Genomic DNA, 14024 nt, shown 5'->3' on the forward strand with positions numbered 1-14024 from the left:
TTGTTAGGTTTTGATAACTGGATTGTAATAATCTTTCAAAACAAGCTGGGACTTTATCCAAGCATTTTCAGCTTGAAACTATGTGGTCTAGTGTATTTTGATACAGGGGCTTATCTCTTGACTACATTTATTTTCTACGTAACTAATTTTATGTAATTCGTATTCTCTATATTTTGAGCTGATTTGGTTAGTCTTATTTTTATTGGTTCAAAGAGTTTTCCTATTTGTACTTCTCGTGGTTTTTTTTTTTTTTGGTGCCAATTGTTGGATGAACATTTTCCTCACTCTCAAAAAACTGTACAGCAAAGGGCACACCGGAGTATTGATGGTGAAGTGGCTAAAATCGGGAAAAAAATAATTTTAAAAAGTGAACTTTAAACTGATTCTCTGCAATAAAATTTGCTGCTGAGAACATACTAACCTCCCTACTCTTGGGGTGAAGAGGTGGGAACGTAACCAAATTGTTACAGCACAAGCGCGCTTGGCGGTTTCCGCAAGCTATTTTCAAGTGGTAACTTCAAGTGATACACCAAAGGAATAAAATACTTAACCCAGGGCTCGTTGGAAAAAGTACTAGGCTTAACAAAAGCTGAAAAGATCTGTTTAAAATTAGCTAAAATATAACCCTTAAGTCTCTGACATACCTAGTTAGGTGAGACAGGACCGTTCAGCGGATGGTGGAAATTTTCCCAAGCTTCCTTAACAACACAAACTGGACAGCCTGCTTCAACTCCCGGTCGGATACATCCCACCCAAATCCAGTAAGAGTGCCACACTTTTTTGCGGCGTGCCCACAAACGACCTTCCAAAGTGAGGTTTCCCGCCATTTCACTTCAAGGAATGGAAGGTTTACCTCCCCCCGCCGCCCAGCTTCTCTACAGTCCTGGGAGGCCCGAGCCTACGCGGCTATCCCCGCAAGGCGAGCTGTGAAATGCCGAGTGCTGTAGGCTGCATTAACGATCCCGGCGACTGAGCCCAAAAGGTGACAGCCCAGGATGCTCGGTAAGTACTCAACGTACGACGAAAACCCGGAGAGCAAAAACACCCAAAGAAGCAGAGAAAGCCAAGGCCGCCAAAGGCGGGCCCAGTGCCCGCGCAGGAGCTCGGTGCGCGGCAGTTGCTGGGAGGAGCGAGGGTTGGGGGTGGAGGGCGGGCTTGGTCCAACTCGACTCCTGATTGGTCCGGTCCAGAGAGCCGAGTGACGACAGCCGGGGAGAACGTCTGATTTGTGTGGTGGGCGCGGGCAGGCGGGGAAGCGCATTGCGCAGGCGCAGCTGCTCGGCTCCTCTCGTCCTAGAGCTCCGGCCCAGCTCTCGCGGACAAGTCCCGACATCGCGCGCCCCCCCCTCCGGGACCGCCCCCTCCCCCCTCTCGGCGTCGTCGAAGATAAACAATAGTTGGCCGGCGGGCGCGGAGTGTGTCTCCCGCCGCCGGATTCGGCGGGCTGCGTGGGACCGGCGGGATCCCAGCCAGCCGGCCATGGCGGGGCTGTACTCGCTGGGAGTGAGCGTCTTCTCCGACCAGGGCGGGAGGAAGTACATGGAGGACGTTACTCAAATCGTGGTGGAGCCCGAGCCGACGGCTGAAGAAAAACCCTGGTCGCGGCGGTCACTCTCTCAGGCGTCGCCTCCGCAGCCGTCACCGCCAGCTCTTGCTGGCAGCGAAGTCTTGGGGAAAGGCCCAGTGGTGGCAACCCGAGAGGCTCGCGACCCTCCCCCGGACGCCGCGGCCTCTCCAGCTCCCGGTCGCTGCTGCCGCCGCCGTTCCTCAGTGGCATTTTTCGCCGTGTGCGACGGGCACGGCGGGCGGGAGGCGGCACAGTTTGCCCGGGAGCATTTGTGGGGTTTCATCAAGAAGCAGAAGGGATTTACGTCGTCCGAGCCGGCGAAGGTTTGCGCTGCCATCCGCAAAGGCTTCCTCGCTTGTCACCTCGCCATGTGGAAGAAACTGGGTAAGTTCGCTGCTTGTTTGCCGCCCGCCTCTTTTTCGGGCACTTGAGGGCTCTTCTCAAGAGCGCCAGCACCTCGTGGCCCCCGGCTCCGAGCGCGCTACAAAGTGCACATTGGTGGGAGTGAAGTCTCTCCTCGGTCGGGTCGCGCTTTCCAGGGTGGAGGGCCGGCCAAAGTGGTCCCGGGAGAGATCGGATCGCTCTATTCCGCCGCCGCCCGGCGCCTTATTTCCACCCTCCCAGAAGCCAGGAAAGCGGTCATCTCCCGGCTTCACTTTTTTGGTGGCAAGGTTGCGAATAGTGTTTGAAACCTGGCGCCAGATTTTGGCCAAAAGACGTATTCAGAACACTTGGTACCTGAGCCCCACGCAAAGGAAGCCGGAGACGGCAGCAATGAGACTGCTGCCTTAGAATCTGTCATAATTTTTGCTCTTGAAGGACTTGGCCCTGTCGGGTTGCCTCCTACCGGTGGTGTCAGTTCACCAAATTGACCCTAGGTGGCTGGCCGTTGAAGTATACTGTAGACTAATTAAGAAGGTCAAATGTAATCATCCAGCGACTTAAATAAAGTCTTGGGAGGAATTCGGTTGTGTTGATCATAAAATGGGTTTAGGATCTTTATGGTTGTACTGCTTATGAAAAACAAAAGCGAAGAATGCGTTGTTAGGTCTTAAACTGGCCCCACGTTAGGGTGTGTGTTAAATTCTACTAGGGCTTTTTAAAGGTATACTTTTTTTTTTTTTTTTTAAGTTGCCTTCGCGCATTGCTGTCAGATAGTTCTCACCAGTTACCAGTTAAAAGTTGTAACTGCCCGTCAAAGTTATAAGAGATAGGAAATTACTGATCAGCTAAAAGGAAATAGCTTACTTTCTAAAAATCCGGTGGAATTGTAGTTTCATCTAAACTTAAAATTAGTTTTCTAAAGTATCCAGTGTTTCTGTACCCGACATGTGTTATCATACAGACTTAGAGCTGCTTTTGCATTGCGCTGTATGAATGGCGGGGGTCTTTTTTAGAGAAAAGATCGTAACTTCTGTCATTTAAAAAAACCCTCTTGTTTAATGGTAGCATGATGTTGCTTTATTTATAACAGAGGGATAGAGAGAGAAGAGTGTAAAGGTTGGTCAAACAGAGAACATTTTTTACAAAGGTGTTGTCATAGAGTTGTAGATTAGCTTCTTTAGAAGTCTGTTTTCTGTTTGTCTGGCTTTCTGCCAAAAATTGTTTGATTGACTCATAGAACAACCAGTCTTCCTGTCAGAGGCGTTTCCCATCCAATCCCAGAGGCCCCTATTATTTGTTTTGTTTTTGTGTAGGCAGAGCAGAACTGCAGTGTATTTCAGAAATATGTCATTTCATGGCTTGCAGGCCAGCCAGGAGTGGACACCGAGATAACTATATAGAGGAAGATTAGACACAAAGAACTATAAAGAGTACTATGTTTATTTTGCAGTACACTTGGAGCAGCATGAATTTGTCATATATTTGAGCTAAAAGAATAAAGCATAAATCCTGTTACTTGGGCTTTTTTTTTTTTTTTTAAATAAGGCATGGACCATGCCTTCAAATGCGAATGTGTATGTTTTTTTGACATACACGTGCTTTTTGAGTCAAACTTTGACTCCTATGAGGCGTGGTTTAGAGCTTTGTATACCAAATACTCAAGTTTGCTTTGTTCCACAGCCAAGCCTTGTACTCCATCCTTGAAACTTGAATTTAAAAAAAGAAAATGCTGAGTATATGAAAGTCTTGACACAGGAGATGCAGGTTTTTAAGAAAAATTGTGCTTCAGTCCCAAATTCATGGGTGGCTCCTCAGTTTCTATAAAATAAACAAACTGCAGGTTGTAATCTGCAGGCCAAGCTCTTTCCACTCCAACTTTAGACTCCCTATTCAATTTTATCTGTTACTCATATTTCCAACACAGTAGTCTACTTACCTTTTCCCCATGGCACACTGAAATACTCCATTTTCTTGAATTCTCCTCCAAAAAAGAAAACTGAAAAATAAACTCAAATCTCTAAGTCAGTTTGTTTTCTTCTGTGAAGACTTGTTTCTTTTGGAATTAAGCGTTCTTTGTTTCTACTTTTGTAGTGCTCATTAGGTTATAGCAGTGCTTCCCAAACTTTTTGTTCTTAAAACACTTTTTATTCTTAAATGATTGAGGATCCCAAAGATCTTTTGTTTATGTGGGATACATGTCATATTTACTCTGTGAGAAATTAAAACAGAAAATTTATATTTATTAATCTATTAAAAATAAACTAAATATATGTTAATATGTTTGAGTGAATATACTATTCATAATTCATTATCTCTTTAGTAAATATTCATTATTAATATATAATTTAAATGAAAAGTCACTTTTTAAAAATTAATACTGAAATAAATATTCTCATAACTGCTTCTGCATTCTGTCTGTTGTGCTGTGTTGTGTGGTTAAAGTACATAAACAAGGCAGTCGGGAGCCTGGGTGGCTCAGTGGGTTAGGCTGCTGCCTTCGGCTCGGGTCATGATCTCAGGGTCCTGGGATCGAGTCCCGCATCAGGCTCTCTGCTCAGCAGGGAGCCCGCTTCCCTCTCTCTCTCTCTCTGCCTGCCTCTCCATCTAGTTGTGATTTCTCTCTGTCAAATAAATAAATAAAATCTTTAAAAAAAAAAAACAAGGCAGTCTCACGTGTATAGTAGGAAAAGGGAGGAATAGTTTAGTAGTGTTTTCAGATAATTCTGGATATTCTATACCAAAGTGATGGTTTCTTTTTTTTTTTTTTTAAAGATTTTATTTATTTATTTGACAGACAGAGATCACAAGTAGGCAGAGAGGCAGGCAGAGAGAGAGAGAGAGAGAGAGGGAAGAAGGCTCCCTGCTGAGCAGAGAGTCCGATGCGGGGCTTGATCCCAGGACCTTGAGATCATGACCTGAGCCGAAGGCAGTGGCTTTAACCCACTGAGCCACCCAGGCGCCCCTGTTTCTTAAGGTTAATACAAATGGAATCTGAAACCTTATCAAAGGACTTTTTGTAGTTTTACATTGAAATCCCGTTGGTCTGTCTCGCACTTTTAAAAAAGATTTATTTATTTATTTATTTATTTATCTGAGAGTGAGAGAGAGAGAGCACAAGCTGGGGCAGGGGGCAAAGAGAGAAGCAGACTCCCCACCTAAGCCCCATGAGGGGCTGGATCCCAGCACCCTGGAATCATGACCTGAGTTGACCGCAGGTGCTTACCGACTGAACCACCCAGGTGCCCTTGTCTTGTACTTTGAATAAATCTTCTACCTGTGTGTAATTTATGACATGGTACATTAGTCGCTTGGAAAATAGTATTTCACTGAATTATGCAGATCTAAATACTGATGTATTTTTTTATGTAATATGAAAATATCACATTTGTAAATATTTCTGATCTCATCAGAAAAGTTTTAAGATTTGGAAGCTATCAAGTTCACTCTAGTGGATACACATTTTCCAAATGTAAGTTTTTTAAGCAGCAATTAGAAATTTGTCATTGGTAACAAATACTCTCAGTTGTTTTTTCTTCCTTTTCTTTTCTTTCTTTCTTTCTTTCTTTTTTTTTTTTAAGATTTTATTTATTTATTTGACAGACACAGCAAGAGAAAGAATACAAGCAGGAACAGTGGGAGAGGGAGAAGCAGGCTCCCCGCTGAGCAGGGAGCCTGATGTGGGTCTCAATCCCAGAACCCTGGGATCATGACCTGAGCCCAAGGCAGACACTTAAAGACTGAGCCACCCCAGGTGCCCTTCTTTTCTTTTCTCTTCCTTCCTTTCTTTCTTTTTTTTTTTCCGAGATTTTTGTTTGTTTGTTTTTTTGTGTTTAAGATTTTATTTATTTGATAGAGAGCACAAGCAGGGGGAACAGCAGGCAGAGGCAGAGGGAGAGGGAGAAGCAGGCTCTCCGCCGAGCAGGCTGCCCAACACAGGGCTCAGTCCCAGGATCCTGGGATCATAACCCGAGCCGAAGGCAGACACTTAACGACTGAGCCACCCAGGCACCCCTGTCAGTTGTTTTTCTTGAAAGGGAGAGGCTCACTTTGTTTAGTTTGAAAAAAATGTATGTCAGATGCCCAAGTCTTACTAACATAGCTTATCAGTTTATCAGTCTTCCAAGTAAAAGTGAAAACCATGAAAAATGGGGTTAGTTCATTCCATAATTCACAGAGTCAGAAGTATTCATGGGTGGAGCTTTAATAAAAATTTTTTCTGTTTTATTGTTTTAAATTTTATTGTGATATCAAGGACATTCTTAAGTAAAACTGGTTTGCCTTTTTTTTTTTAAACTGCAAGTGGGTGGCTATGGAGAATACAGTGACTGCTAGTTCATTTTGGTGTCACTGCCTCGATTCCTAATAAAACCAGCAGTTTTACCACTGTTTTTGAACCATCAGTGCAAATGTGAACACAGTGGAAAGGGCAAATAAACTCAGAATTATTATGAAAATATTTTGGCTTTGTGAAATTCCTGTAAAGATGACACAGACCACTGTGAGATAACCAGTATGTTTTATCTGCCTCTCAGATAAATCTTAAGGTCTTTGGTAGGGGGATGTCTTATATACTTTTATCATTAATCTGTAAGAGCTGATTCATTGCTCAAAGTAGCTGTAAGTTTAGTTGAATTTCTGTGGGTGAAATGATTAAATTGGCTTTGTTACTTTTATTTTTTTAATTTAAAAAATTTTCCCCTTTTAAAAGTTGTAAAATACACTTAAGATTTACCATTTTAGCCAATTTTATGTGTACAGTTCAGTGGTATTAAGTACACTCACGGTATTGTGCACCCATCACCACTGTCCATTTTCAGAATTTGTTCATCATCCCACAGAAACTCGAATCATTAAATGGTAGATCCCCATTACCCTCTTCTCCACCCCCTGATAACTTGTTTTAGTTTGTGTCACTATGAATTTGCCTATTCTAGGTACCTCCTGTAAGTGGAATCATATAGTATTTGTCCTTTTGTCTTATTTTACTTAGCATACTGTCGTTAAGGTTCATCCAAATTATAGTATATATCAGAATTTTTTCCTTTTTAATGGTGAATAATATTCTATCCTATGTGTATACGATATTTTGCTTATCCATTCATCTGTTGATGAACTTTTGGGTTGTTTCCTTTTGGCTGGTGTGAATAATGCTATTTTGAATAAAGGTATGTAAATGTTTGGTTCTGTTTTCAGTCTTTTGGGTAGAAACCCTAGAAGTGGAATTAAAGTCCCTTTTTTAAAAAATTTATTTTCTTATTTCTTGATCTCAAGTTACAGTATGTGCCTAATTTATGTATATTCACATGTATGGATTTACTGTTCTTATGTTTGCCTTCTAAGAAATAATGTTTTAAAGTTTGTGCTTTTTTTAGGTTTGTTCATTTGAAATAATGTTTGTTTCGCCTCTTTTGATAGTTCAAAGAAAGTAGTAAACAAATTGCAGTTTTAGTTCCTTTGTGTCTGGAACTATGGTTTACTTAGGTTATCAAGAGAGCCCCTGGAAAGATAATAGTACATTGTTGAAATAAATGTGATCTCTGATGTGACTGTGGGAAATTTACCACAGTACTTGTAGAGGAAGATGAAATACGGAATTTTTTTTGAAGGACTGTTACTTCCTTCCCCTTCCTTCCCCTTTTTGATTTTCAGTATTATTAGACATGTATAAATATTTCAGAAATTGCTAGAGAGAGAGGGTGTGTGTGTGTGTGTGTGTGTGGCATGCATGCATTACTTTTGCTGGTGTAAAATTATTCCAAAATAATAAAATGTAGGTGATGAATATGTCTAAAAAGATTTTTTTAAATTTCTTTTTCTTTTTTTTAATAATGTTTTTAAATTTTAGGGATGCCTGGGTGGCTCAGTGGGTTAAAGCCTCTGCCTTCGGCTTAGGTCATGATCCCAGGGTTCTGGGATCGAGCCCCGCATTGGTCTCTCTGCTCAGCAGGGAGCCTGCTTCCTCCTCTCTCTGACTGCCTCTCTGCCTACTTGTAATCTCTGTCTGTCAAATAAATAAATAAAATCTTTTAAAAAAAATAATGTTTTAAATTTTAATTCTGTTATAGCTAAAATAAAGTGGAAGTTTCGCTACCTTACTGTGACTGAGGTTCAGAGCATTTACTTTAAAGAGTATGACCAAGGGAGGTGTGCCTGGGTGGCTCAGTTGTTAAATGTCTGCCTTTGGCTTAGGTCAGGATCCCAGGGTCCTAGGATGGAGCCCTGCATTGGGCTCCCTGTGCAGCAAGAAGCCTGCTTCTTCCTCTGCCACTCCCCTGCTTGTGTTCCCCCTCTCTCTGTCAAATAAATAAAGAAAATCTTAAAAAAAAAAAAGAATATGACCAAAGGAATTATGAAGGAGCTCGTCTTAACCTAAATTGTTGGTTGTAGATTTGGCAGGTAGTTTTTGTTACCTCAAATTTAGAGAGACTGAAACAAAAAGAAAATGGGAGGGATAGAGGGAAAGACAAGGGAGAGTGAGATAGAGCTAAATTTGAAGAAGAGATCTCTTAAATCCAAGAATTTAAACCCATTTGGTATTTCTCAGTTTTTATTTTCAAGGACCTTCACCCTCTCATACATCACATGTTTAGAAGAGTTTGCCATATTTTTCAAGTACTAATTTTTTTCTATTTTTGTTAAATTATTTTTTACTTTTGATCAGTATTAGATGACCTGTTACCTCTTGTTCATATATCAATAATTCATTCCTTTTTACTACTGAGTAGTAGTCCATTGTATAGCTATACCACAATTTGTTTATACATTCACCTGTTGATGGGCATCTGGTTGTCTGCAGTTTTGGCTATTACAGATAAAGCTGATGTAAAGTTTTTCTTTACAGTAGAAGGCCACTAATAAATATAGAAGGAAAGATAGACTTTTAGAAAATCATATTTTTTAAAAAAGATTTAATTTATTATTTGACAGAGAGAGACACAGCGAGAGAGGGAACACAAGCAGGGGGAGTGGGAGAGGGAAAAGCAGGCTTCCTGCTGAGTAGGGAGCCTGATGTAGGGCTTGGTTCCAGGACCCTGGGATCATGACCTGAACCGAAGGCAGACGCTTAATGACTGAGCCACCCAGGCGCCCCAGAAAATCATATTTAGTAATAATGATTTCAGTCAAGAAACATCAGTGAATGCTAAAAGTAGTGGGTGAAAATTAGAGGAACAGAATTATATGTTAGTTTCTTATTGGGTAGCTTAGAGCAACAGAAATTTATTCTCTCATGGTTTGGGAGGCCAGAAGTCTGACATCAAGGGACATCAAGGTGTTAGCCTCTGTTTTGGAGGCTCTGAGGAAGAATCTGTTACATGCTGTCTCTCCTAGGTTCTGGTGGCTGCCCTCAATTTTGGCACTTCTTGGCTTGTAGATAAATTACCTAGTCTCCACTGTCTTTATATCACCTCCTTTATGTCTTCTTCCCTTCTCTTTTAAGGACACCTGTTTTAGGATTTAGGGCCCACTCTAATCCAGGATGATCTCTTCTTAAGATCTTTAACCTAATTACATCTGTGAAGACCCTTTTCCCAAGTAAGGTCACATTCACAGGTTCTGGGTGGGCCTAACTTTCATGGGGGAGAGGGGAGCCATTCAACCCACTACAAGGAGTTTTATATTATCTCAGATTATTTTCCCACAAATACTTATTAATTACAAGGGGAAAAAGGTTATAGTGGAGAAACCTCCTAGATATCATCTTAATCAAGTGACCAAAGGTAGCATCATTTTTAATGGATAAATTGAAACTGTGTACCACTTGCAATAAAAAGATGTATTTAACACTTCTGTGATATTCCTGCCAAAATGCATAATCTGAATACAAACATGAGGAAACATGAAACAAATCCAAATGGAGAGACAGTCTTGAAATGATTGGCCTAGTACTCTTAAAAAGCATCAAGGAAACAGAGGAATTGTTCCAGATTGAAAGACTAAAAGAGACATGATGAGTAAATTTAATGAAGTGGTTCTGAGTATTATCCTTTCATTATAAAGCATATTATTAGGATAATTGATAAAAATTTGATTAAGATCCTTGAATAGATATAGATTTCTGATTTTGTTGGTTGATTGTGGACATGTAGAATGTCCTTGTTTGTAGGAATTAGATAATGCAATTGTATTTGGGAGTGTAGTCTATCTTGTTGGCCATTTAGTCTCTGTCAGTTCAAGAAAAAGAAATTCTTTGGGGGCGCCTGGGTGGCTCAGTGGGTTAAGCCTCTGCCTTCAGCTCAGGTCATGATCTCAGGGTCCTGGGATCGAGCCCCGCATCGGGCTCTCTGTGCAGCAGGGAGGCTGCTTCCCTATCTCTCTCTTTCCCTCTGCCCACTTGTGATCCCTCTCTGTCAAATAAATAAATAAAATCTTTAAAAAAAGAAAAAGAAAAAAGAAATTCTTTGAATTATTCATGCAAAAAAGAAAAGGCAAACCTTAAGTAACAGGTCTCAGAAAGTTGAGACATCTGAATATCTCCAGGAATTCGGATAACAGTTTCATCAGGGCCCTACTGCTACATGCATACCAGATAGCCAGGGTTATGTTTATTTGTTTCACTAAAGAGGATAAATCAGAAAGAGCAGCTGCATTTAGGGTCACCATTTGAATATAATCCATTGTCATTTTCCAAGAGCAATCAGACTTTCTACCCCCTGCTTTCTTGTTTTAATGGTGACAGCTAATCTTTGTGGTTCTGAGAGATGAAGTAATGCTTTTAGTTTACTATTTTGGAGGAGAGTATCATTAGTGGGATGCTCCAAAATCTTACACTTGGCCCTTTCTACTATAATAGACTTACTCACCTATCAATTAAGAGCTATGAGGGGAAACTGTTCATTGCTGCAGTTATTTGGGGACTAAACTACCTGTGGGATAGGTTTGGGGTTCCACAGAGTTTGAGGTAGACTGGATTCATAGTCTTATTTAGTACTTGACCTCCGTGAGTCTTAGCTCCTGACCAGTGGACTGTGGCTTTGTTCTGCAGCTCCAGATTTATCTTAGAGCCATCCTTCAGTAGTTACTCAGTGATGTATTTCTCTTTACTCTGCATAAGCTACACGTGAAAATGGCCACATACCATTTTGAAGAAGATTAACAGTACTCCTTTAACTAAATGTGGAAGATTTATTTGGTTTTTGTTTTGTTTCTTGTTTTATTTTGGTCCTTTGAGTCAAATAAGGCCTTGTGAGTGACCATTCTGGAGATCCATTTTTTCTTCTGCCTTGTTGTCAGATAGGTAAGGTAACCCTACCAGCTTTGCTTTGGATTGTTAACTGCTCCTGTCTGATCTGTCACCTCAGGGTTCTCCCATCCCCACACAGATCAGAGAACCAATTTTAGTTTCAGCCTCTTTTATTAGTATTCCTTGCCTAGAGAGGAGTCAATAAAAAATGTTTAAAAGAGTTTGATGTTTACATGATTACTTCCATAAGCATTTAAGTTGAAGAAAGTCATCTGAATCTTTCTTGGGAATGGATATGGATTCATATGCATGTAATAGAGTAATTATTTCCTCTCTTTCACTGTGTTTGTTTTCTGGAGCTGCTGTAACAAAATTCCAAAAATTGGTTGTCTTTAAACAAAAGAAATTTATTGTTTCAGTTTTGGAGGCCAAAAGTTCAAAATCTAGGTGTTGGCAGGGCCATGCTCTCTCTGTACTCAACTCTGAAAGCTTTAAGGGAGACTCTTATCTTGCCTCTTCTAGCTTCTGATGTATACTGGCAATCCCTGGCTTTCCCTGACTTGTCGATGTGTCATTACTCTAGTACTCTACTACGTCTAGTACTAGTACTTTGCATCTTCTCCCTATGTGTCTTTACATCATCTTCCTTCTGTGTGTTTGTCTTTGTGTTAAAAGTTTTCCCTTTTTATAAGAGCACTAGTCATATTGGGCCAGGGCCCACCCAAATGACCTTATTTTACTTGATTACCTCTGCAAAGTCCCTGTTTCCAAATGAGGTCACATTCTGAGGTACTGGGTATTAGGATTTCAGATATCTTTTTTAGAGGGACACAATTGAATGCATAATCCATCATCCCAAATCATATCAGTCAGTCATAACAAATTTGTTGTTTTTCAGAGTCACATGGCCTTTTAGGACCGGCCTGAGTCTAGGTTTGAATTAGATGACCCAGAAAAGTTTTATAACCACAGTTCTAAGCTAGTATGCTGACTACAGACTGTCTGCTTATTTGCCTACTATTTCTTTATTGATAAGGTTAGCCTTATCTTACCACTGTATAACATGGGCTATTTGTTACCATCTGTACTGTTCCATAACTAATTGACATTTTTCTGAGGGATAGTGCCCTACAAGCTATTTGTGATACAAGTTATATATTACAGTTCTTTGAAAGTAACACTAACTTGGTCTGCATTAAGGAAGGAAAAGAACATGGGAATTTATTGGAAGGACATTCAGTAGGTCACAGAATTAATTGGAAGACTAAACCATGTCGCAGAGCGGACAGAACCAGGGTACCTCTGGGGCTTTAGGTGATAGGAACTAGTGGACACTCATTGAAAGGTTTTAGTCTGTGGGATGGATCAGCTCCACAATTTTCTAGGATTATGCCTTTCTAAGATGCAGATATCTGAAAGAGTCTGACCTAGTTTAGGTCATTTGCCCTCTAGGCTAGAACAAGCAAGTTTTTCAGTTGCATTAGAGAAAGACTGCATGCAGTGGAGGCTGTGTACTCCAGAACAGAATTGGGATGCTAGTACTAGGAGGAGGGATCGGGGGCTGGACAGGTGCACACTATATTTAGTACTATTAATAAGGGCTCAAGTGAACGCCACATAGCTTTATACTTCATTTGGATTATTCCCTCAGGGAAAAAAAATATTCAAAGCTGAATCATTTGTTTAAAGGATGTAGATCTTTTGATGGTTGTGGGTACTTGTTTTCAAATTGCTTTCCTGAAAGCTTTTACATCTCCATACCACTTTGGCATTAGAATTCTGTAACAGCTCTTAGCATAGTGATTTAGGAGTATGTTACATTGCCTGGGCTTGAATCCCAGATTTTCCAGTTACTATCTATATGACCTTGGGTGAAGCTTCTTTGATCTGGAGCATCCTCATCTCTAAAATAGAGATGATGATAGTACTTCCCTCCTGAGAGTTACATAACTTGGTACGTATTATTTGGTACATGGTAAGTACATAAGTACCTCAAGTTTTAAATTTATCACAAAATACATACACATTCTGTACTTATTTATAGTAGTTTTATTTTATTTAGAAGTTTCATACTTTTTTTTTTTTTGAAAGATTTTATTTGACAGAGCGTGCACAAGTAGGCAAAGGGAGAGGGAAAAGCACACCCCCACCCGCACTGAGGAGCGAGCCTGATGCAGGACTTGATCCCAGGACCTCAACACCAGGATCATGACATGAGCCAAGGGGAGACGCTTAACCGACTGAGCTGTCCAGTCGCTCCTAGAAGTTTTGTACTTTTGTTAGAAAATTTATTTTTCTTTGTTTTAAATGGCTCATACATATTTTCTTACTAAAAATACTTTCTGTAAGTTAGAATTCATGTACTGTCTAATATCCTCCTTGGTTTTTTGTTGTTGTTTTTAAGATTATTTGACAGAGCGAGCACAAGCAGGGGGAATAGGAGAGGGGAAGCAGACTCACCACTGAGCAGGGAATCTGACAGGATTCCCTTGATCCCAGGATCCCAAGATCATGACCTAAGTGGAACGCAGAGGTTTAATTGACTGAGCCATTCAGGCACCCAATATGCTCCCGGTTTTAAGAGATTTATTTATAAGTCATTTTTTAAAAATTAAAAAACTAAAATGTAAAGTGGAAAATAAAAATTAAGATGTCTATTCCTTAATATATAAATTTATTGCAGTTTTAATCAGATCTTCAACAAGGTTTGTTTTTTTAAAGATTTATTTGAGAGAGAGAACACAAGTGGGAGCGGCAGAGGGAGAGAGAATCTCAAGCAGATTGCACAGTGAGCACAGAGTCAGATGTAGGACTTGATCTCACTCAACGACCCTGAGATCACAACCCGACCTGAAACCAAGAGTCAGGCACTTAAACGACTGCACTGCCCAG

At 40.6% G+C, this 14024-nt stretch overlaps 1 protein-coding gene across 2 annotated transcripts in view; it reads left to right on the top strand.

Moving 5' to 3' along the window:
• The first annotated feature begins 1274 nt into the window (after positions 1-1274).
• The window catches only part of PPM1D (protein phosphatase, Mg2+/Mn2+ dependent 1D), a 42410-nt gene continuing 29660 nt past the window's right edge, over positions 1275-14024 (top strand). Inside the window, exon 1 of one of the 2 annotated variants that reach the window (XM_032320079.1) lies at positions 1275-1951. In XM_032320079.1, the coding sequence (XP_032175970.1) occupies positions 1480-1951 (472 nt within the window). In that variant the 5' untranslated portion in view covers positions 1275-1479. The remainder of the gene's footprint in view (positions 1952-14024) is intronic. The other variant, XM_032320078.1, reaches the window with a different exon arrangement.

The sequence above is a fragment of the Mustela erminea genome, chromosome 18 (genome assembly GCF_009829155.1).
Source record: "Mustela erminea isolate mMusErm1 chromosome 18, mMusErm1.Pri, whole genome shotgun sequence".
NCBI classification, from domain to species: domain Eukaryota; kingdom Metazoa; phylum Chordata; class Mammalia; order Carnivora; family Mustelidae; genus Mustela; species Mustela erminea.